General features: G+C 45.6%; 2 protein-coding genes across 4 annotated transcripts in view; one reads left to right on the forward strand and one right to left on the reverse strand.

Annotated features, from left to right (window-relative positions):
• The window catches only part of CBY2 (chibby family member 2), an 87,344-nt gene extending 69,969 nt beyond the window's left edge, over nucleotides 1–17,375 (reverse strand). Inside the window, exon 1 of the mRNA XM_072976286.1 lies at nucleotides 17,097–17,375. The gene's annotated coding sequence lies outside the window, so the exon portion shown is untranslated. The remainder of the gene's footprint in view (nucleotides 1–17,096) is intronic.
• The window catches only part of ERICH6B (glutamate rich 6B), a 46,250-nt gene that overhangs the window by 15,093 nt on the left and 5,578 nt on the right, over nucleotides 1–25,579 (forward strand). For all 3 annotated transcript variants that reach the window (XM_072976280.1, XM_072976281.1, XM_072976282.1), the window contains exons 5-11: nucleotides 3,346–3,417; nucleotides 7,533–7,624; nucleotides 11,233–11,369; nucleotides 13,652–13,713; nucleotides 18,512–18,675; nucleotides 21,815–21,900; nucleotides 22,063–22,215. In XM_072976280.1, the coding sequence (XP_072832381.1) occupies nucleotides 3,346–3,417; nucleotides 7,533–7,624; nucleotides 11,233–11,369; nucleotides 13,652–13,713; nucleotides 18,512–18,675; nucleotides 21,815–21,900; nucleotides 22,063–22,215 (766 nt within the window). The remainder of the gene's footprint in view (nucleotides 1–3,345; nucleotides 3,418–7,532; nucleotides 7,625–11,232; nucleotides 11,370–13,651; nucleotides 13,714–18,511; nucleotides 18,676–21,814; nucleotides 21,901–22,062; nucleotides 22,216–25,579) is intronic.

A 25,579-nucleotide genomic window follows, 5' to 3' on the forward strand; every position in this document is an offset into this window, starting at 1 on the left:
TCCGTCACCTGATGATGTATACTACTTCCCAGGCCATTTAAAGTCGTTTCTGGGTAAGAATTTAAGCTCCTCTCTGACCCCCTTCCTCCATCCCAGAGCCCTCTCAGAGAAAGAGCATCGGCAAAGTGCTAAAACAAATACCTTCCTCAACCTCCCCCTGTCCTTTCCTTAGTCTTTCTGTTCTTGTTCTACGTGAACACAGGCCTCTTTTCTCTCAGGGACACAGGCCATTTCTTCCCAGATTACAGACTGGTCCCCTAGGGAGAGGCCATATCCAAATAATTAGGTGGACGGCGGGGAAGGGGACTCAGGCCCACCCCAGACTCTGTCGCAAGTCAAAGCCAGCCCTGGTTCAGAATGAGCCCAGACAATCCATAGCGGGGAATTTTGTGGCCACAACTAGAAGTGACTCAGGAGACAGTTAGGCAAGATTGCACTGAGGCTCTTAATCCTCTACCCAATTAAGCCCAAAGGCCCCCCGCTCTAGGATCCCGGGAATGGAACACTGAACAGCCTTTCTCGCCATGATTAATAATTTAAATCCAACCTTAGTGAGATTGATCCATCACAGATTCACACATTCGTTTCACATCTGTAGTCATGGCAGCGGTAAATCAGATTTCCCCCCGGCACTTCACGCCCCTGTCCCCATCCCAGCCTGCTAAATTTTGTAGCTCAAATGTGGCTTAATGAAATCAGAAGCCAGAAACTCTGTGAGGGAGCACGCAGCGGCAGAGGCAGCCCTGCACCTGCCAGGAGTTCTAGGGTGCAGGCTGCCTGGCATGGGGTGAGGAGTATTTTACAGGCTAAATTGGTTCATGTGGGGTTTTTGTCAGCATGTGTTCTCCAAAAGAGTCCGGAAAACTGGAAGCATTTCAGAGTCAGTGAGCATGACAGCTGGAAAAAATCTGAGCATTTATTTAAACATTCATAAACAGGATTCTGAAAGTCATTTACCGGGTAATCGTCTGTGAAGTGCTAAGGTTAAGCTTGAAAGGATGTGGGAGAGAAGGGAGTTGGGAGGAGGCCCCGGAGCCTGTTCATACCCCTGGGGGCCCCCCTCCGGTGAGAGGCCCCCAGAAATCATTGTTTCATTTGCCGTGTTCATTCATGATCCTTTTGGTCTCTGAGTTTAATTTATAAAGCCAGGCAAGTCTATGTCTAATTTATAGGGCTCTCTATATTTGGTCTGTAGGGGCATGTTTTGTCGCTAAGTCTCCTTCCAGCACTGAGTTCCTTAAAAGCCAACATATGTTCAGTGTTTAGCAGAAGTCTAGTCACCCATAGTAACACCTACTGATCAAATCCTGTGATGTTGGTGGCCTGGACCATAGGTCTAGACAGTGTTGGAGCCTCTAAGCCAGGGCCAATGAGACACCCCAGGCTCCTGCAGTGACATGAGGGGATGGTGGTTACAGCAGAGATTGAAACACAAGGAAAAGTAAGCAATTTCCTAAAATTCATGAAGGTTTTGCTTTTCCCTTCTGCCTCTGGTTTACAATCAATCTTTTGGAGAGTGTTGGCAATAACTGGGCAAAATCTGCTGGAAGAACATACATGATCGTTTCTGGCCAATGGAATGGAGCAAAGAGACTCGTAAAGAGACTTCTCTGAAAGAGTGAAGAGTTGTAAGAGGAAGTGATGGGAGGGAAGGTGCAGGGGGAATCCAGGAAATGTGGGGCTCAGGAAGGCAGAAGGGCTCAAAACACAAGAAGAATAGGCAGAGGACAGTGACCCTGGGAAAACGATCTGGGCGTGATGGGATGGGCCCCAGCCACAAAGGAACGCAGTTGGGACAGAACACTCAAGGTTCCCAAGAATGGCGGGTGCAAAAAAGCATCTGCTTTCAGCCCAAGGCAGAAGCCACGTATCCACTTGTTGGAGAAACAAAATCAATCAAGGTAAAAGCAATTCAAGTGCTGGCTGTGTGGGGCTGAGGGCCCCCAGGCGTGAGCACAGGTGAGAGCAGGTGTTGGCGGTGTGGCTCCTCGGGGTCCAGGACCCTGCGTCCTCATCACCCAGTGCCTGTAAAGATGCAGATTCCCAGGCTGTCTTTATCAGGGTCCCTGACTGCATCCTTAACAAGATCCCCTGGGGATCATTAGGCACAGGAATGTTGGAACATCAGAGTAGCTCTAGGGTAGAACAGATTTCATGGGTAGCAGGTTCCTATTTCTAATGCACTTTTTTATTATGGGACTGTTCAATCCCAGTGCGCCAGACAGCATTTTACATGGATTCTACAAACAGCACTTTGAACTGAATATGGAGGAAAAACACCCAGATAAATCCCTGAAACCTATTACTACAGAGAGTGGCAGGTCTCACACTGAAGGAATGTTAAAGGCCCTGGGAATGCCAGGGGCTCATGGCAGACAGCATTCTGCAGGGGGACCAGAAAGACTATTTATGGCCTCAGGTGTTGACCCATCCAGGCACAGAGCAGGGTCATAGACAAAGTATCCAGGAATTCTAACACAGCACGTTACAACCATGCTTGTAGAGATCCTCAAGACTTGGTGCCTGGCGCACAGTAAGCACCTATAAATGTCTGTTATTTACTTGTGAAACTGCTGTCAAATCCTCCTCAGACTCAAGATCAGATACAGTCGTGGGGGTATATCTTACTCCCAAGAGACAGCCTTGATCGGAAGGGAGCTGGTGTAGAAATGTGTACACGTGGAGACACAGCGTGTAGAAATGTGGGTGAGGATAAACAGAGGGAGGGCAAGTGCTAGCTGTGGAGTAGTTTACTTCAGGCCAGCTGGCCACATGGAGAAGGTTGGAAAGCTCCCCAAAGTACAAACTAGTTCTCAATTAAAAAAAAAAAACCCACTGTAGCCTCCTGTGGTGTAACTCAGTGGATCTATGCCCAGCCAGCTCCCAGTATGCACCCCTCTGGGAACCCCTGACGACAGAACACCACCTCCTACAGGGACAGACACACCCCATCATGTGTCTACACAGCCTTGAAGCCCTTGACTCTATGCTTCCTATAGCTACTCCTTCTACAGAAGGAGGAATATCTCCAAGGTCACCTCTCATCCCCAGCCATCCTGCTATCCTGGGGACCCCACTGACCAGAGAAGAAGGCCACAGAGGGGCCACATTTCCCCCAGCATTGTTGATTGCAGTCCCAGAGTAAATTAGCAAAGTTAAGGAGGAGGAGGCGGGCAGAGGGAGCAGCCAACATATGTCAGCAGTGCCCGCCAGCCCACACGTTCCCCTTCTATGATCAGCCTTGGGTGCCAAGAAAGAACCTCAGACCCTAAATGTCCAATAAGAACACACTGTAAAGTGTAAGGTTAAAACTGTTAATAGCCACCCTCTTCTGTCTTTTAACAGCACCTTTAAAATCAAAAACACAGAAAGGAGGCTCAACAATGATGCTAACCACCTTGAAGCCTGACTCGCCAGGTATCACTTTAATTTCATAATTGATGATGCTTTTAAATGACTGGCAGAAGCTACAAATCCCCCTAAGAGAAGATAAGCAGCACAGAACTAGCCCACCCAGGGCCAAAGAGAGCCCCCTTTTGACTATTTTAGATGAGCGTGGACTCAGTTAAGGCCAGAGGCCAAGGCATTATTTCTATAACCCTTACTGTCAAGGCTCAAGGTTCAGGTAGGAAACTGGGCCAAAGAGTAAAATGCTTTTAATTTTGAATCAAAATTGAATTTTCAAAGGAGAGGAAATAATATTTACCACTGGAATTAGGAAGGAAGATAATGGATTATCCACACTCAGTTTATTCCATGATGTTTACTGTACACCTACTAATATTTATGGTATACCTACTGTATACTGGGCAGGATATAACAATGGACAAACCCATCACACCCTCTCAGAACTTAAACTCCACCGAGCAAGCTGAAATGTGAACAAAACAGAGGAATAGGGCATGTGCTGAGCACAGGCTACAGGCGTCCAACTGCTGAAAAGCAGAGGAGCCTCTTCCTCTAAAATACGCGATCTCCACCCAGGTCTCCCCAGACATTTAGGAGGTGATTATGAAAGGATTCCCTCAGGGATCCAGGTCTGGACTCACTCACCACACAACATTCTATTAATCATTCTTCCAATTCGTTTTCTGTATGTATTCCCACTGAAGAACAGCAAAAGGCAGGAAATGGTGAGAGTCCCACATAGTCTATTCAAAGGTATCTCCTTCCTGCAGAGTGTCCTGGTGCCCTGGGTGGGCGGGTGCCTTGCTGGTCCAGCTGGTGCCAAGTCCTAGAGAGGACCTAGAGACATGCCGGGCACACAGTCCCTGAATCTGGATGTGCTTCCCTGTCCTTAACTGAAGACAAGAGACAGGATAAGAAACAGAGGATCTCTGGAGCGGGACAAAATGACCTGGGAACAAACCAGAAGTCCATCTTTCTACTCAAGCTCTGTACAGGGATGCCCACTTTTAAAGAGGATCCTGTCAGTCGGTTGCTGGGTTCTCTGAAGTCTGGGCAGCAGGGCTTGACTGGGATGCATGGGCCCCTCCAAACTCGGTCGATGGCACCTTAGTAGGGAATAAATTGGAGCCCCCTGAAAGCCTGCTTAAATTTGTATTTAGGAAAAGTTAGTTGAACTCTGTTAGGGGGAAGGACAGGGGAGAGTCCTTTTGGTGGCAGAATCTCAACCTGCACAAATCACTCCACAAAAGTTCGGCGATTAGCCAGACCCATCCTATTAGAAACAATGCAGGAACGATGATCCGCTGTCTCAGCATGGGGAGCAGGAGCAGGGAGGATCAGGGTTACCCACACACAGGTGGCTTAGCAAACAAACTCTTTCAAACTCTGGACTATAGAATTTTCCTCAGCTTATTCGATTTCCGGAGGTGGAATGGTTTGGGGTGGTGCTGCTCAGACTTCAATGTACAGAGCATCACCCAGGAATCTTGTGAAAGTGCAGATTCTGATTCAGTTGGTCTGAGATTCCGCATTTCTCACAAGCTCTGGGCAGCAGCTTCTGGACCACACTTTGGCCCTGGGACAAATTATAGGCTGGTGCCCATAGCAACTGCCAGAGCAGCCCACCCCGGGCCCACCTGTGGCAGATAACGAGGAATCCACCCCATGAAGGGTGGAGGAGGTGACAGACGGCTGAGTTTCATCGGTGTGCTCTCTTCTCAGAGCTGGCGCCAGGCTAGCGCCTACTGCTTCTCCCCCTTCCCTCCTTTATAACCGGGTCCTGCCCTGAGGGGCAAACACACAGGGCTCAGACATCTAGCCCGAACTCAGGAACTGCTTCCGCCAAGAAAAATATTAGAGGAGAGGCACTGGTTAGATGGGGAAGAATTAAGATTTTTCCTTAATCAGTCCAGGAGAGAGACCCTCCACTTCAGGGGGTGCTGGGCGCCCGGACTCACCTACATCAGCACCGGTCCTCTGAGCCATCTGAAGATGAGTCTTATGTCACCGTCACACAGATGAGGGGATGGGAGCAAGGCCCAGGTCCTGGATAACAGGGCCAGCACTCAGGAACCTGGCCTGACACCTCCCCCGCCTCCCACAGAGCAAGTTCAGGGGAGGATAACGATCTCACTAGAGCAAAGGCAGAGGTTGACAGAAACCCCCAAAGGAAAAGATAATTAGGAATAATGCTTTTGCTCCTCATTCTGTCCCAGTTGTGGCTGTTACTGCCTATTTACTGCCCTTGTCTTGACATGCAGACAGTGCCCATTGATGTTAATAAGGTTAATTATCACGTTGAAGTGAAGACTTCTGAAAACAGCTGTTCTCTATTCAGGACTGCCGAGTCTCCTTCTCCTGAGAAATACCTACTTCTTTTTTTCCCCTCAAACTCACTGTATATTATTCAATAAAGCCTATTAAAACATGGCAATCACAAACGATGAGGCTTTGCTAAGCTATCAGGGCCAGAGCCAGGTTCTTCTTGTCCACGGAGGCAGGCTCGTACTCCGAGCATCTTACACAGAGGCTCTGCCACCCGGTCTCTCTAGACCCCTGTTCTATCAGGTCCTTCATTCCCCTTCAGTGACAACCAAAAGGAGCTTCCTGAGGGTGTGCCTGAATTCCCAAGGATTCCTGTTGGGCTTTCGCAGATGGCTTTTCAAAACTTCTCTAGGCTGTGTCCCTGGTGGAGAGTCTGGGGACACACAGTGTGTTGGAATCAAGCTAAAAGGGCCCCTTTGCCAGTCGTGAGCACACCGGTGGGGTGGCGTGTGCCCGGCGTGTGGACCTGCCTTGGGGACTCCTGTAGCGCAGGGTCCACAGCAACAGGGCCAGTTTGGGTCAGCAACAAACCACAGCAGGGCAGGCGGCCTGCAGGTAGAAAGGCCCGGGGCTGGGGTCGGTACAGCAGGTGCAGCTGAGTGGTGCTCTCCATCCCACCAGGAGCCCAAGGCAGGCAGCGTGTATATTACTGAACCAAAGTTGGGAAGAAGGGCAAAAACAATGTATTGGGCGATCACAAACAATGCCCCTTCTCCACCCTCAAGAGCCCGACAGGGACACAAAATCAGACTGAATAAATCAGCCCAGCGCCAACCCGGTGGATTTTCAGGGCTCTCTGGATGGCCCAGAATAAGGGGGCTAGTGTCATCCTGAAGCTGAGACAAAGGCCACCATGATTTTCCCAGGGGCCCATTTAGCATGTGCGAGCCCTACCCCCCCAGCTCAGCCTCAGGATCCACACCTTCCCTGGAGCAGGGGATCCAGGTTCAGGTCGTAATTGTCAATTCCTCCGTTCAACTTGTACCCTGTTGACACTGGAGGTTCCCAGCCGCTCTGCTGGCCCAGACAGTTACTAGGCTGTAGCTGACCTTGAGAACAAAGGCATCTATGGTCTCTGAGAGACTTTTTAAAAATCTCACTGACTTGGAGATTCATCTCGTACACTTCAATGAGCAATTACAAACCATGCACATTTCTGGAAATGCGCAATTTTTGACAAAACTGACGGGAAGGAGGGATATTTCTCAGGATTTCCGAGAGAAAATCACACTCAGAAGAGATGTATATCTCTCTCAGAGTAAGATCTAAAATCCTACCCACAGCCTACATGGTCCTCCGTGAGCCGCCCCTGTCCCTCCTCACCTCCCCTCCTGCCACCTGGCATCATGTGATCTCGCTCCTCTCCAGGCATACTGTTCCTCTTGCAATTTGTCAAGTATGTCAGCCATGCTCCCATTCACTCTCACCTCAGGGCCTTTGCACCTCCTTTACCCCCTGCCAGGAATGCTCTTCCCCAGCCATCTGCCTGCTGGCTCCTCTGCTTCATTCAGGACTCACTCCAGTGTCACTTTGTCAGATGAACCTTCACAAGAAACACTCACTTTCTCAAGTCTGCCGCTGAAGCTGACCTTTTTATTCTTATTTTATTAATATTTCCAAGTTGAATTTTAAGTTAACTTGATGAATCTATTTAAAGTCTTATTGATGACATATGCATTTTTATTTAAAAGAGTAAGTGCAATGCCATAAATCTACTTCCCTCTTTGTTTTTGTTTGTTTTTTATTTTGGTTCCTTTTCCAAATGTCCTTCCTTTTGCTGTGCCTTCCAAAATTGAAAGCCATGGAGTCTGCCTCTAAAAGGAACTTTTGGGATCAAGTATTAATTGATCCCATTGGCACGTTGGAAGGCGAAGTCGACTCCGAAGACAATGTAAGTTGGATAAAAATTGGAGCCCACCTTGCTCTGAACGGCAAAGCAGGGTGGCCTGGGGGCAGCTGGGAACTGCCTCTTGAGCCCCAGGATTTGTAGTTTCATTCTGTTGTTAACACAACCGAAGTGAGCTTTTCTTAAAACAGATATAACTTTAAATGACACACATTAAATCAAAGACGGTCAGAAGAAAGCCAAATGTGGCACTGCAAGGCCCTGCTTTCAGTAATATGAACAACACACCCTCAAGATTGCTTCTGAAGGCAGCAAAGCCAAAAACAAAACATGTAACTTACCTAGATGTCATGGATATCTAGATATCAGGGCAAATTGATCTTTGTAGAAACCCTATGTAAAAATGAAGTTAGATTCCAGAAAGATGGACTAGATCTACTCTTCCCACTAAGTACAGCTTAAAACCCTAGACGTTATATACAAACAAACACAAGAAGCTTCTGAATGCTGGAGAGAAGAAAGCAGACCGGCTAGGGACCTCGGGACTCAAGAAATGATAACAGCAGTGAGTTTCCTGAGTTTTTGCTTCATATATCCTTGACTGGGTGCTAGAAAAGACAGCAGCCAGAAACCCCGACAAGCACAAACACACACCCCAAGGAAGTCTTTACTGTATACATTTTTTGCCTGCTGGTACAGCCTGAGTGGCTCTAATTTTCTGTGTCAACTTATCTCTAAGACTTACAACACACTTTGTTTTGCTTTATTTTTTATTGACTTATAGTTGATTTACAATGTTGTGTTAGTTTCTGGTGTACAGCACAGTGATTCAGTTATATATATATGTGTTATTTTTCAGATTCTTTTCCATTGTAGGTTATTACAAGATACTGAATATAGTTCCCTGTGCTGTACAGCAGATCCTTGTTGCGTATCTATTTTATATTAAGATTTACAACACATGTTGATTCGGTTTTACATTCTTTTAACTATGACTAAGAAACTTCCTCAGGATTGTAGGTACCAAGTACATCACAAGAGTGAAATCTTGCATTCCTGGAACTCAAAATTAAGCAGACTTTTTTTTAAAGAACAAAGTTAAGCAGATATGTTCTTTCTAAACTTGCAAAGGAAAAGGGAAAAGGCCTAGGCATTTAGGGGTCTTTTTGTAATTTTAATTGGTAAATTTTCTGGTCTCAGTTCCTATTTAGCCATAAATTCCTTATTTTCCAGACTTGCTTCTATACACACTATATTAATGAGAATTGCTTTTCGAATACTGAAATACCATGTCAAAGGAAGGAAAAAAGATGACTTGAACCTGGATTCACCGCACTGTTTTTACTAAGACAGGAAAGTAAACTCAGGCATTTTAGAAAGATTTCTCAGCAAGAGTTGAAATCAAAAGGAATTGTTTCATTAGAAACTTAAATTACTCAGAACCCTTCAGCAGGCCTGTCCGCTGAGGCTCTGCTGTATCTGGCGGGGCTGCGGTCCGACGGGGCTGCGCAAGGTCAGGGATGAACCCAGACACCAGGAGGGCTCCAGGTGCCGGGGGGCCTGCGCAGGAGCGCTCCAGTCACAAACACCTGGCCTCAGCATCTCAGGGGCTCTGCCCAGGTGACAGAGCATGGCTCACAGAGTTGGGGGATACTTTCCCCCTGCTGCCTATCCAACTTAAGGGATTATGAGGCAGCTTCCATGGCCCAGACCCTGGCGTGCTCATGATGGGCAGCCACGTAGCTCCAAGCTCTACAAATCTCATGACAGGAAGCAGTGCTCCTCCAAGCAATGCCACAGGTGGCAGATGTGGGTAAGTGGGGCCAGAGCAGGACAGAAAGCGTGACATAAATGCCACCAGGTACCTGCAGCTGAAAGACTTGTCTATATGGGCTTCTGAGGCCTTTTCAGGGGGCCACCAGAAGCCACTCAGGTACACACCAGGGAGAGGACGCTGAGGTCCTCGTATCTGAATGGGGGCTTTCAATCTACACTTTGGTTATTCCGACAATTCAGCCCCTTGACTGGTTTTAGTTCACTACACATGCTTGTTTTATTTCTGTGACACACTCATGCATCACACACCCTGCTGTGCAAATCCTTTTGGTTGTAAGAACCAGAGATTTACCCAGGAGGAATCCCAAGGCATGGGAGGACTCATCACTCAGGGGCCCAATACATCTACGTGACCAGGAGGATTATTCCCCTCCATAGGTTGGGGAAGCAGATGGGACAAGCCTCCCTCAATGGTGCTGGAGAAATTGAGTGGGGTGACGCCACCTAGTTGGGACGAGAACTTCAACCAAGCGGGTCTGCTGTCTGGTGGACCACAGTGGGCACCCTATTTTCTGGTGAACAAAACATGGAATCCAAAGGGGCTGGTGAGCGACCACTGGCCTGGGCAAGTAAGCCGTCGCTGCATCCCAAGGGAGGGATTGTCAACAAAAAGGAATTTAGAGGCAGGAATGTTGGCACCATAAGCCTCAACCTCCACCTGCCCTGGAGCACTGATTCACTCCAGTAAGAAAAAATAAACTAAGGCCTATTAAAATCTAAAGAGTTTATTTGAGCCTCTGTGGATTCGAATTGGGCATCGCCAAACTGGAAGTGGTTAACCACCTTCTACCAACAGGCACCACGTCCAACTTAGAGCCTCCTCCAACTAATGGCCTCGGTGTTTAATTAACAAACAGCAGCAATGAGGAGAGGAGCATGCAGAGGCTGGGAATCAGGCAAGCTGGGCCTGAGACACTTCAGCTTTTCCTCAGCCTAGAAAAACCAGCCAACCACAAGCTACCTTCTTGTATCTGTCCCAGGTCACATGCACTGTCTATAGGAGGCTTATAAGTCAGTGCCTACCTTACATTCTCAGATGCTAAACAACCTCGACCTGCAGGTGGGCAGAGCAACGTGAGAGACCCATGGTTTTCCTGGACAGCAAGCCGAACTAGCAAAAGACATCCAAAAAAGAAACTCTTGTGACCAAGCCCCCGTGGGTCAGTTCTGGTTAACATCACGGACTTGGGGTAGAATGATCAAATTTACAAAATAAAAAAGTAGCTATCAACGTCATTACTTTGGAAGAATCTTTAAGTACAGATCCGTCCCCTACAAGAATGTGCTAGGCTGGAATTTGACACAACATTGTAAAATGAATATAACTCAATCAAAAAAAGTTTAATAAATAAATAAATAATAGAGTAATTAATAATAATAATAATAAAAAGAATGTGCTAGGTGCTCCCTGCTTTCCTGAAGAACCTTATCCTTCACGTTGAGTAAGTAACCACTGAGAGCTTGGCCATTCCTGAAACTCCAAACACCTGTTATACTCTTAAGGCACGGAAGCATTTTTCTGTTCTACAGACATCTCCACACTTGGAAAAAGAGGATAATTTTATGCTCTCAAAAGATTTCTTGGTATGCTGCTATTTAAAAAAATCCTGAGGGAACTGGGGAATGAGGAGAGAGTATAGTCATATTGGAAATAGTATTTAAAACAAATCCTCCCAGCCACTGTACTGTTTCCACTGATTGTCTTTTTTGAATAACATGTTGAAATCTCATCTGGCACCTTAGGGAATCAGAAAAGTGATCATTCGTAAACCATTAATTTCCATTTTCTGGATATATCATCTGTGGCCCTTCTGTAGGTTTTTACCAGCTCCTATCAGATGGTGTTTAGGACCACGGTCAAAGAAATGGCTGTTCGTGACGAAATGGAAGAGGATATTTACATTCCCCTCACTGGTCATCTGGAGAGTGAAACCAGAAGGAAACTTGGAATTCTGTAAGTGACTGGAGAGATCAAGCAATTGGTCAGTGAGTTCAGGAAGGCCAGAGGCAGGGAAAGTGTAGATTGGGTCACCAGAGAAGACAGCAAGACCAAAGTTGAGCAGGTCCCCTGAATCAAAGGGCAGGCACAGGCCAGGCACAAGAACAAGGGTAAGACTTGGGGTCAGGGGGACAGAATGTTCTGGGTACTGAAACTCAAGAGCAAAGAAACCCATAAGCATGGAAAGTGCAGGACAGATCAAAGGTGGGCGGTGACAGAGGTTGGAAGTCCAGGGCAGGAATGAACTTGAACGGAAGTCTGGGAAGCAAGGCTCAGACCCCTGGGACAATGGGGGATCAAGATCCTTAGCATCTGCCCAGGAAATTTCTTAGCTGTCTCCTAGGCTAGCCAGTGCTTTCCCATGCTCCCTGGGTGGGGAGAACCCTGAGTGTCACGACCTGGGATTCAGGCTAGAGCCCCTATGTGGAGTGCAAAATGATAAGGTTATCCCAGACTGTTGCTAGCACCACATCTTTCCAGCTGGCATGACCCCAGGTCACAAAATGTTCCAGAACCATATTTGTACATCCAGCCTGTGGTACACGGAAGTCTGGTTTTTCACTTCTCCAGCTGTCAGAAACCTTGGCGAACAAGGTGCACACTCAGGCGTGCAGCGGGTCTATGCAGACCCTCCCTCAGCGGCACCAAGGATCAGGCTGAGGGGGATGGGGTGTCCTGCATAACCTCCTCAGTGAGTGGATTTTCCCAAAATTCAGGATTAGAGATTGACTGCCAGCAGCTTCTGCTTTGGGCTCAACAGTAATGGGGTGAGAGACCCTCAAGGCTTCTCTAGGAAAGGGGAAGGCAAAATACACAATGTAAAACCCAAAGAACATCGAAGCTTTCAGATCCTTATACAGCAGCAAAAACAAATGCCAAATAATATCTGGGTAAGTCATCCTGCACTGTATGTAAGATTTTCTCCCCTTGTTTCCCATTTAAGCCTATAAGCAAGATTCCTTCTAACCTAATTGAACTCAATGGATATTTCCTGAGCACCTACTGTGTGCTGAGCTATGCAGTAGTGTATACCCAGTCTCTACCACTGAGGAGGTAGCTAGTGAGGATTCCACTAACTTGCAGAGGTGGGCCAAGAGCCAAAGAAGAAACCTTCCTGAGAGGGCCAGGGGTGCCTCTGGCTGGATTCCCCTACTAGAATTTAACTCTTGCATGCACGAGGCATCCTGCTCTAACCCCATGAGGTAGGCTTTACCCCGCCCACTCCTCAGCCTTACTCGTTCACAGGTGATGGTGGGCTTAGGTAGGTGATTGCTGCAATTCTATTTAAAATGCTTGCAAATAAAACAAGCAGTACTTGGTAAAAAAAAAATGGACTGTGTGGAGCTTATTCTCAAGTTCCACTATTGCTTTTAGAGTACAAATAGGAAACCTCTGTTCTCTGCCAGGCAAAACACCAGCCCTTCCCTGCAAAGGGTATTTGCTTCCTGAAGTTGCTTAGGGTTAAATTATTACACCCTCTTCAAGGAATCTGAACTGAGAACTTAAAATCTGTCATGTCAAAGGCCTTCTTCTCAGATCCAATTAAGCCTGGGAAGCTCACTCCTTCCGGCAGATTCCCCTTCAAAAGGGCTCTGATCTGAGAACTGGGAGAGGCAGGTGCCCCTGGAGACCACCCTTATTTGGAAGAAAAACAGTCCAAGCCGTTGAAATGCCAGGATGACTTGCTTTGTATACTGACATGAGAGGAACGGAGGGCTTGATCATTTTGAACAGTTGTGCCTTAGTGTGGCTTTCATGGTAAGCCATTTTTGAGTGAGTTTGAAATTTTCCTACCAAATGCAAAGGGGTTTCAGGTGGCTCTGTCCGATTCATAGACAGTGTTGTTTCTCTAAGCTATTTCCAAAGGCAGCCTTCACTGAAATATGCACAAGCAGTAGAAAAATCAAGCCACACGAGCTTAACTCATAGAGCCAGCCTTGCATTTGGACCTCCTAGCCCTTCCTGGCTCCCAAGAGGACCCCCTACTGGATTCATTTTGAAAAGTCTGGAGGCTAGCCCAGGTGCCCAGGCTGAAGGCCAGTGAGAGGCCGGGAGGGAAGCACAGCATCGTGCGCTGTCCTGTTATTCCTGAGAACAGACTGGAAGAAAGCTAGGTCCAAAAGCGGAGCCATCAATCCAGCTTCCCACCTATGGACCAGTACTGTGTGAGCCGTGTAGCATGATATGTAAACAGGAATTTCGTCTCAGCTTTTAAAGATGATTCACATTCCTTTCAGGTTGAAGAAAAATTTTGAAAAATACAAGGAAATAATCCTCTGGATCATCAAGAAACGTGAACGTAAGAACCCCTCTCCCATTTTCCATCCCGTGACCTTGCTCTGCTGGGGTGTCTCTCCCTGCCTCCCACCTTCTGCTGTGTCCATAAAGGAGGCAGAAATGCTTGTTCCCTCACTTGAGCTGGGCTGTGAAGGTCTTAGCTGCTGGAGATAAAATACTAAGCAAGTGAGACCCAGTCTGGGACCTCGACGGGCTTATCCTTTGGTGGTAATGGCAAGTGGGTAAGGATAGACAAGAAAGCAGAGAATTTGTATATAAAATGGTTAATACTGGGGTGGGACGCAGATATCACAGGACCACACAGGAAGAGAGCTAAGCTAGACAGGGGCCGGCAGGGTGCGAGGGTGCTCCAAGAAGTCATTATAAACAGAAAGTTTAAGAAATAGCCCCTTTATCACTTGAGGTCCAGCTGTTAAGATTTGCCAAACATGGACGATGCCCTTTTTTTGGGGCCTAATCATGGAAAGCTTCAGTCAAGGCTGCTGAATTCAGAAACTCAAAACCACCATATGGAACATCTTTCAGATCACTAGGTCCACAGAAACGGCAAGAATACTCATGGCAGACAGAGCTAATCAATCGTGGTGTTTCTTGTTGCTGAGCCAGGACACAGCCCCAGATTCCCTCTCCAGGAAATGCTCTTGCTCCCCAGTAACAAGGCAGCCCCTGACCTAACTCCTGCAGAGTAACTGCTAGAGGCCAGGTACTTTCACATACACGATCTGATTCCAATTAACCTTCATGACCAGGTGAAGCAGGATAAACAAACTTAGGCTGAGAGAGTAAGTGACTTCCCTGAGATCCCCAGCCACTGTGTGGGCATAAACCACACTCACCCCAAAGACCTCTCAGGTCAGACCCAGAGCTCATCCCGGTGACCTGTTCAAAGAACAATGAAAGAAGAAAAAGGTCTTCTAAACCTGAGTCTCGTGCCCGATTGGAGCTGGGAGGCTGGAAAAAGAAGGAATCATCACCTTCAGTTTCTATAGCGGGAGAGTCCCGCCTCCCACCAAGACTCTCACAACAGGGTACCCCCCAAAACAAAGATGCTCTGCAGCCAAAAACACAACAGTCTATTACACGGGTTATGTTATACTCATCTGTTGTTTCTATTTCTGTTCCCTCCAGGCTACAGAAGCCAGTGTCTGTCATGCTTTAGCACCATAGCAAAGCACACAGTAGACACTAAATAAGTGGTTTTTGAATAGATGCAGGCAGGCATGATTTTTTTTTTTTTTGCTCCTTTTAGGAGATTAAGGCCTTTTAAGACACTCTACTGTCACATACTCAGGGTAGGACTTCCAACTGGAGAATGAAATGTGACACGGCTGGATTCCTCCCAGTGCCTCACCACCTCTACCACCCAACACCCACTCCCTGCTCCTCTGGAAAACTGAAGCCTGGAACATTGGAGCTTTTAACACAGAAAAGCCACAATTTCCAACTGATAAGAGGCAACCCTTCCATATGCAAGCTATAGCCAGTCCCAAAGGAATCTCCCAGCCTCCTTTGGGATATAAACTCACTTCCGGTATCCAGACCACTGTCTGATATCGCAGGCACACAGCCCCCCATCTCTGAACCCTCTGATTTCTAAGCCAAGGCTGGCTTCACGGGCATGTGCCCTGTGCTTGTTTAATCATCCGCTGGCACTGTCTTGAAATTCTTAATAAATTTAGAACAAGGATCTCTGCATTTTCATTTTGCACGGAGCCCCTCAAATTAGGTCGCCTCTCCTATTCAGAGCCATCTAGCTGGGCGAAAAGAAATGGGAGAATATGACACAGCTCGTGTCTCAGGCCATCGGAATTCAAAGCTCCCCACGTGAGGGAACACAGGTCTATCGCCTGCCCTTCTCCGAGGCTGCCAGCTCCAGGCAGCCCCAGCTCAGAGTAACCTGATGGTCTCTGCAGGCAGCGTGATCCCACTTGAAGGAAACCGAGGCTCAGAAAGGCAGCCTAAAGCCCCCTCTAATAAAGGCAGAGTCAGAGGTACAGCACAAACGAGAAAATCCATGATTTTAGCATTCTGACAGGGATAAAAATGAGCATCTAATGTCCTCTTTTATCGTGACCGTTTCAGAAAGGCTTTCTATTAATTTCTACTTGATAATCAGGAACAGCAGCTGGGCTCACATCAGCCATCATTTCCACCAGGTCAACCAGTCCCTGAGTCTCGGAGGCAGACTGAGACGGGCTTCCTGACTTTTTACAAGGGCGTTTAAATGGCTCTGCCCCTGCCCACCTCTCTCGCTCCTCATTTTCCTGAGGAAAAGCTCCCTGTGTGAGTTCTAATGAGCAGCCTCTCTAGTTCCCCAGGTGGTTCTCCTTCCCCATCCCCCATCCCGTCTCTCCGTCCTCAATGACACCACCTAGACATCGTCTGTCCCCATGCCCGAAGATCTCCCCAGCCCCCTCGACTTCCATCTTCTCTCTCAGTCCTTTCTTCACACTGTTTACAGCATAATCTTTTTGTAATCTCCACTGGCCCGCCATTGCCTCCAGGAAAATCCCACATTCCCCATGTGGCTCCCTTTTCCCTCTCCAGACACACTGGCTTTTTTTGTTATCCATCGAATAGGCCAGGCACCCCTGCCCCTGGGCCTTTGGACTTGCTGTCCCCTGCTAGAGCGCTCTTCACTCCAATATCTCTGTGGCTTGCTCCTTCACTTTATCCAAGTCAGGGTTTCAGAAACAGTTTCTTTGGCTACCCTTTACAAGCCAGTGCACGTGCACGCACGCGTACACATACACATACATATACATACATACATACACACACACACTCACACCCCCCATTTTCCATCCTTCGCATCTTGCTTAACGTTTCTTCAGAGCACTCCTAGGCATTGGCATATGAAATGTTATACGGTCACTTATTTAGCATCCGTCTTCCCTACTAGAACAGGTAGCAGGGACTACGGCATCCCACACAACCTAGGACAGTTTTCGGCACACAGGTACACAACAGGTATTCAATGAGTGTATAAAGAAATGTTCTAGCCCTGCCGGCCTCTCCCGAGTCATCTGCCATCACCAAGCCGGTCCCACACTAACCTTCAACCACGCAGGGCATAATCTAGGAACTCCACCTAGCACAGAAGAGGCAACTTCCACTGGGAGTGTCCTCAACCTCCAGGGCTGGTTACGTTCCCTGCGAGCTCTGGAGGCACCCTCTGTGTTGGTTCGAAACCTCACAGTTCCTCGGGTGAAATCTGAAATTAGCCCCGGGGGGAAGCAGGCCTAAGAAAGCGGCAGCCCGCTCCAGGCTGGTAGGTGGCGTTTTAATAAGCGCGGTAACATATCCGAGGCTTGTCTTGGTCGACGCAAGATTAGATTTCCACCGGTGCCCACCAGGACTTTAAAATTTAGACACAGGCCTTACCTGGCTTCAGGCACGTGTTCATGCAGATGGGCTCAACAACACACACTGCTCTCCGGGCTCTCCTTTCAAGGCTGCGTCCTTGAAAAGGGCTCCCGCTGCCGGAACCGTGGGCGCAACGTGCCTTCCAGGGCCAGGCGAGGGGGTGGGGAGCCCTCCATTGCCCCGTCCAGCTTGCAGGTCCAAAGGCGGCCACGTCCTCCCCGTGACCTCCTCCAGCACTGTGCCGGCCCCAGTGGTGGGGCCACCAAGCTGTCTGAACTAACCCCCCAAACCTCGCTGCCGAGGGAGCGCGGCCCCTTACGGCGGCGGCGGGCAGCGCGCCGACGCCGACCTCGCCGGAAGCCCCGCCTCCCGCTGCGCCCCGCCCCCCAGGGTCCCTGGGAGCCGGGGTGGTTCCTCCGGTGTCCTTCGTAGCGTAGTTCCAAAGTTCACTTGTTATAAAAAATGGACCAAAATGAAGATGAAAAGAAGAGTGCTGTTGCTGTGAAAATTAAGTGGAATGCTTTGAGAAGACTCATTAAGAGAAGATTTTTTTAGAAAACTGTCTTCAACTAGATGTGGACTAAACATACGTAAAAGAATGAGGAATATACAGCAAGATTTTTAAAGTCTAATTTTGCACTCAGGCTATTTAGCAATTGCCACAACGGAAAGTTAGACATCATAAACTATGAATGGGGTTTGAGTGAAAATGATCACAGAGCTCTGCATTTAAAAATGGTGTGTTAAACAGAAACAGACTAGCAGACATAGTGAATAATCTTATGGTTACCGGGGAAAGGGGGTGGGAAGGGATAAATTTGAGAGTTTGAGATTAATGTTAGCCGCAATATATAAAACAGATTTTTTTTTAAAAAAACTTTCTTCTGCATAGCACAGTGAACTATATTCAATATCTTATAATAACCTTTAATGAAAAAGAATATGAAAATGAATATTTGTATATGCATGACTGGAACATTGTGCTGTACAGAAAAAAATGGTGTGTTAATACACATTTGCATGTTAAGTTAAAATAACATGTTTAAAGTAGGTTTCATTTTTTTCTAATGACTCCCCACTTTAGCTTATTTTTCTCAATTAACAGAATCAGCAGCCATGCTTATTTTGGGAATATGGCTGGTGTGTCCCCCCTCACATTTCCAAGCCTGGACTGAGTGGTCTTCACCATGGCATCTGGGATCTGGCACTGGGCTGGTACATTGTAGGTTCTTAAGAAATACGTGTTGAATGAATGACAAAAATGAGAGAGCTGGAAATTCAGCCTCAACATCTCTCCCTTCAAGGGCTTGCTCTTCCTACTGCTTGGCAGCCTTCCTTGCCTGGGAGAACATGCCTGATATCCCAAATCCTCAAACTCTCTTTGATGCCTTGAGAGAAATGGATGTAAGTTTTCTTTCTCTTTTCCACCAAAGACTTGCTTAACCAAAGGACTACAGAGACCACTATCTCGTTTACTTTGTGTCATCAACCACCAAAAGTCGAGGAGCCTGAGAAAGAAGAAGTAAAAAAACCTCGTATTGTTCGCCGTGAGAAGACACTAGAAATAGATACGGACTGGATAAAGAGCAAGACTAAGGTAGACCCTTCCTAACCCACCATTCACGCAGGCTGCCCAGAAGGCTCATGAGGATGGGGACATTTGGTCATTTTTTGTTTTTATAAATGGGCAATGAATTCCAAGTAATTTCCTGAGTCAGGCAGGACTGTTGATAAGTGTGTGCCAGTGTTCAGGCAAAATCCAGCCTGGCCAACCCAGGAGCCAGAATCCCCACCATAGTTAGGGAGAGACTGCAGACAGACAAGAGCCAGGGAGGACTCACAGGCAGGCAGACAGACAGCAATAGGGAGAGCTCATGGACAGACGGCAGCTGGGTCCTACCTTCGAGGCGCTGTTTTCTCTCTACTAGAACTGAAGAAGGGGCCAGAGATGTAATCCCTTCTCTCTTAACTTTCAGCTCTTAGCCTCATACTCTGTCCCCAGGCAAATGATGGTGAGATTTGGGCTTTTAGATATGCCATTTGTGATATATTTCCCAGTGAGAAAAAAATGTGATGACTCTACCTCTGCACCAGAGATTTTTCTTTGCCCGTGGGGTCAGGAGAATGTCATTACATGACAAGTGAATTTGACAAGAAGAAAGCATCTAGAGAAAGTCTGGCTTTCAGGTGGCTTTTGAAAATAAGACCTAAAATACAAAATCGTCTCCCATGAACCATATCTAGAAGCTTCCTATGGACTATTAGGAATAAACCAACCACAGATGTCCTTATAAAGCACTTCTCTAGGTTAAGAAAAAAAGAGCAGTGATTTGTAGACTAAGCGTGCCAGGTGGCTGGGAGCTTAGTGGTTGGAGACAGCATGGGTTCCGAAGACGAGCCCGCAGGCTGGGCGCCAGATTGTGGGAGTCCGGCTCCCCTCTCACTGGATAACCTTGTGTAGGTCACTTAGCCTCTCTTAAACGGGGCTGATACTGCCTACCCTTCAGGGTCACTGCATTGTGGAAGTGAGGTGTTGAGCACAGTGCTGGGTGTGGGGACAGAGTCAGAGGGTCATTGTCATCATCTCATGCCGTGGCTCCTGGGCATTTAAAGGCTGTGCCCTGGGGCGCCCCCAGCACCTCCTCCTCAAACCACCATATCTCTTTTTATATACTTAGATTTTGGCATTCTGCCTTAAGCTCTCTTGAACACAGGATTCTATAACTGTTAAAAACAATAGCTTGAAAACCACTGATCTGACATCTAGTTAGAATCACACAGGATACGAGATGACCCGAAAAGGCTTCCTGCTACAAACACCTGGGAAACTTAGTGGAAATGTAAAAAGCGTCCTTTTAAATGCAGAGCAGAGTGTATAAGAAAGCAAGGGAGTTATTACTGGAAATCGAAACTGGGAAATGAGAAGAGTGAGAGTAAGTGAGGAGTGAGTGTCCTGGGAGAGGGAAGGGGTGGGAAGGAGGATACAGCTGTCCTGATCACCTAGGGGCTTGGGTTTTAACACCTGATGGGGACACCTGGCAGCTGGAGGACTTGCGTCCTTTTCAAGCACACATGAAATAGCTACAATAATTGATGACACACTGGGCCACAGACACTAAAGAGTGGCTATCATATAGACTCTGCTCTCCTACCCTTGTGTATTTTGATTGGGAATAGTAATAACATAGCCAAAAACAACTGGTACATGTGCAGATTTAAAAACATGGTAAACAACTTGTGTGTCAAAGAAGAAATCATATTGGAAATTTGAAAATATTCAGAATGAAAATGTAGGTATCTACACTTGGGGGAAACGGCTAAAACAGTATTTTGAGAGAAATATTATAGCTTTAAATGCTTGTATTAGGGAGGATGGTATAGTTCAAATGGTAGAGCACATGTTTAGCCTGCATGAGGTCCTAGGTTTAATCCCCAGTGTCTCCCTTAAGAAAATCACTAAATAAATAAACCTAATTACCTCCCCACCAAAAACTCAGAAATATACATGCCTATATTAAAGAAGAGGAGGAGGAGGGTCATGAAGAAGAGAGATGGAAATCAATGAGCTCAACATTCAAATCAAAGAATTAGAAAAAATAGAAATAATTTTCTAATATAGAAAACCCACAGAAAGGAACATATATAAATGATAATAAAAGGAGCAGAAACTGATACAATAGAAAACAAAGAAGTAATAGAATAAGCAAACCAAAAAGTTGGCTCTTTGAGAAGACTAGTAGGCAAATCTCCAGGCAAGGTTGATCCAGAAAAACAAAAAAGAAAAGGTAGAAAATCTATAAAGAATGAACACAAGGACATCACAGAGAGACAGTAGAGGGTTTTTTTTTTTAACATTATATCACAAATTTTTATGACAATAAATTTTAAAATTTACATAAACAATTTCCTAGAAAAATATAATTCACTAAACTGATTCAAGAAGAAATAAAATCCATGAATATACCAATATTATGGGTGGAACATTGGCCCCCCTAAAAAATATGTTTAAGTCCTAACCCCGAGTGCCTCAGAATATGACCTTATTTGGAAAATTGGTCTCTGAGGATGTAATCCGTTAAGATGAGGTCATACTGGAGTGGGATGGGCCCCTTATCCAATATGACTGGTGTCCTTACAAGAAGATGGAGACATAGGGAGAACGTCACATGAAGATGGAGGTGTTGAAGCCATATGTGTCCTAACCAAGGTACAGTAAGGATTGCAGCCAAAAGCCAAGGAAGAGTAATAAGGATCATCACCAAAAGCTAGAGAAAGGCATGGAAGAGATTCTTCCTCAGTGTCTCCAGAAAGAACCAACCCCACTGACACCTTGATTTCAGACTTCTGGCCTCCACAACTGTGAGAAAATTAATTTCATAGTTTTCAACTGCCCAGTTTGTGGTACTTTGTTATGGCAGCCATAGGAAACTAACACAATCAATAACATGAGAGTGAATGAGATAACAGTTTAAAATCTGCACACACAGACACACACACACAGTGATCCATTTCAGCCTCCTCGTCACATAGACAAGTAAACCAAAGCCCTGAGAAGTTTCCTGTCCAGAATCCCCAGCAAGCTGGTGGTAGTGATGGGAGGGGTAGTGATGCGTGGGGGGCACATGGGCATCAGAGAGTAAGTAGACCCACCCCAACCCTTCTAGTGACAACACCATGCCTTGAATTTGGTCCATCAGCCCCCATGCACCTTTCACAGGCTTGTCTCTTCTTTCTAGGTTCATCAAGGTGATGGAGAATTAATTCTCTACCCCAGTGAGACTGTCTTCCAAATTCTCTTTTCTGATGGATCAGGCCAGATACAGTATCCACTAGACCATGGGGACACTCATGCTGACACATGTGATGCCTAAAAGTCTGTGATTCGGGACTGGGTCATGGGTTTTACAGAGGCCTTGGTCCTCTGCAGGGCTCTGCCTTCCCCACGGGATCCCAAGGGACTACTTGTGCCTTAACCATCTCCCAGTTATCCATCAGGACACCTGGCCATGCTCATCCTCAGTATAAAAGAAGGAAAATTCACATGCATCATTCTGGAAGACAGTGAACATTTGTGTATCCGGGCCCTTATCAACAATTCTGGCCATGCCACCTTCTACGATGAAAATGGAGACATCTGGTAAGCTTGGGTCATGAGTCCCAGACACCCTGCCCCATGGAGAAGCAGTGTGATTAAGGTTTTGATTCCTAGTCTGCACAGCTTCTCACTGGGTAAGCCTCTCTCTTCCTCTCTCTCTCATCCACTTATGAATTAATTCATCTGGCTCATACTTCGGGAGGTTGGTATCATGAGGGACCAGTAAGACAGGTCCCTGACCTCAGATGGCGGGCTGTCCTTTTTGCACCATTGTTTCCCCACTGGTGAAATAGCCTCACAGACTCAAAAGCTGGAGTAAGAACCTCTGTTGGTTTCGTCTCCTCTGCACCACTTAAGAATCAAACCAAAGAGAATAACCTTAGAAAGACACAGGGTCCCTCTGTTCCAGGTGCCTCAGAGAGGAGCGTATGGTGAGGGCTTTGGAGGTACATGTATTTTAAAAACATAACTGCTGAGTATTTCATTGTAACTAAACTTAGTTGTTAAGTTCCCATTTCTGGTGACAGTGGGAAACTACATCTTACCAATTCAAGGTGATTCAGTCACTTCAGAACTTTTCTCCATCTCTTTGGTGTTAGAACTCTGTTTTTGCAGGATTTCTCCCTCCTATTCTGTTCTAAGTGGTCATGGAGTAGGAAATGCCAATTGTCTTGAGCCAATCTTGTACTTTCTTCTTGATAGTCAAAGCCAAACATTTTTTTCATTCCAAAAAAAGATTTTCACTCTCCAGACTCTCTGCTATTCGGTTTTTATCTACACCATATCCTAGTTGACTACTTTGTTCTTAGAGGTATCTGCCCTTCCTGGAGGGCGCTTTGTATAAAAACTGATGTCTGCAATACTACAAAGCTACAGTAATCAAAACAGCATGGTATTGGCACAAAAATAGACATAGATCAGTGGAACAGAATAGAGAGCCCCAAAATAAACCCACAGACCTTTGGTCAATTAATCTTTGACAAAGGAGGCAGAATATACACTGGAGAAAGGACAATCTTTTCAGCAAGTGGTTTTGGGAAAACTGGACAGCTGCATGTAAATCAGTGAAGAACACTACCTCCCACCATACACAAAAATACACTCAAGATGGTTTAGAGATCTAAATTAAAGACATAACACCACAAAACTCCTAGAAGAGAACATAGGTAAACATTTGCTGACATCAATTATAGTAATATTTTGTTAGATCAGTCTCCAAAGGCAAAAGGAATAAAACCAAAAATAAACAAAATGGGACCTAATCAAACTTAAAGCTTTTACACAGCAAAGGAAACCATGAATTAAACAAAAAGACAGCCTACAGACTGGGAGAAAATATTTGCAAATGATGTGACCAACAAGGGCTTAATTTCCAAAATATAAAAATAGCTCATACAACTCAGTATCAAAAACAACAACCCAATCAAAAAATGGGTAGAAGACCTAACTAGACATTTCTCCAAAGAAGACATCCAGATGGACAACAGGCAGATGAAAAACTGTTCAACATCACTACATCACTAGTTATTAGAGAAATGCAAATCAAAATTATATTGAATTATCACCTCACATCAGTCAGAATGGCCATAACCAAAAGTCTATAAATAATGCTGGAGAGGGTGTGGAGAAAGGGGGACCCTCTTACACTGTTGGTAGGAATGTAAATTGGTACAGCCACTATGGAAAACAGTATGGAGTTTCCTAAAAAAAGTAAAAATAGACATACCATATGATCCATCAATCCCACTCCTGGGCATATATCTGGAAAAGATGAAAACTAACTCAAAAATATGCACCATAGTGTTCATAGCAGTGCTATTTCCAATTGCCAAGACATGGAAGCAACCCAAGTGCCCATCAACAGATGAATGGATAAAGAAGTTGTGGCATATATATGCAATGGAATATTGCTCAGCCATAAAAAAAGAATGAAATAATACCATTTGAAGCAACACGGATGGACCTGGAGATTATCATACTAAATGAAGTAAGTCAGAGAGAGAAAGACAAATGTTATATGATATCACTTATATCTAAAAAATCATACAAATGAATTTATTTATAAAACAAACAGACTCACAGACATAGAAAACAAACTATGGTTACCAACGGGGAAAGGGCTGGGGAGGGATAAATTAGGAGTTTGAGATTAGTACATATAAACTACTATAAATAAAATAGATAAGCAACAAGGACCAACTGTATAGCATAGGGAACTATATTCAATATCTTATAATAACCTATAATGGAAAATAATCTGAAGCACTTTGCTATGCATCTGAAACTAACACACTATTGAAAATCAAATATATGTCAATTAAACATTGTTTTAATAAATAAATTGATGTCTGAAAGGGGGAAGAAAGTACTGAATACAGGAAGCACTAGGGAGTTGGGGCAAGAAATTCAGTTAATTATCTCAAATAGCATTTGCTACATACAAGAGGGCCTCTTCTCTTAATGACACTTAAATTTTAGGGCCAGAAGTTACCCTGGGAAAATCCACCTTCATTTTCTTGACCAGGAAACTTAGGCTCAGAGAAAATGATAAGTTGTTTGCCCTGAGCCATACATAAAATCACAGGCAAAAAATTTTAGGAAATTTTGACTCAGTCAGAAATAAAGCATTATTTTAAATGATCAATTTAGGTTTGCAAGAGAAACCACATCTTATCCCAGCCCATCAAAACCCAAGCGGAAGAGGAGGTGAAAGACACTCCCTTACACCATGCACAAAAATAAACTCAAAATGGATCAAAGACTTAAACATAAGAAAAGATACAATAAACCTCCTAGAAGAAAATACAGGGGAAACATTACCTGACATTCATCTCAAAAATGTTCTCCTAGAACAGTCTACCCAAGCAATAGAAATAAAAGCAAGAATAAACAAATGGGACCTAATGAAAATTACAAGCTTCTGCACAGCAAAGGAAACCATAAGTAAAACAAAGAGACAACCTACAGAATGGGAGAACATTTTTGCAAATGAAACCGACAAAAGCTTGATCTCCAGAATATATAAGCAACTCACACGATTTAATAAGAAAAAAACAAACAACCCAATCCAAAAATGGCAGAAGACCTAAACAAGCAATTCTCCAAGGAAGACATACAAATGATCACATTTGTATGGAGAGGCTGTGGAGAAAAGGGAACCCCCTACACTGCTGGTGGGAATGCAGTTTGGTGCAGCCACTGTGGAAAACAGTATGGAGATTCTTCAAAAGACTAGGAATAGACTTACCATATGACCCAGGAATCCCACTCCTGGGCATATATCTAGAAGGGGCCCCTACTTCAAAATGACACCTGCACCCCAATATTCATAGCAGCACTATTAACAATAGCCAAGACATGGAAACAGCCTAAATGTCCATCAACAGATGACTGGATAAAGAAGAAG

This window comes from Vicugna pacos, chromosome 14, assembly GCF_048564905.1.
Source record: "Vicugna pacos chromosome 14, VicPac4, whole genome shotgun sequence".
Classification (NCBI taxonomy): Eukaryota; Metazoa; Chordata; class Mammalia; order Artiodactyla; family Camelidae; genus Vicugna; species Vicugna pacos.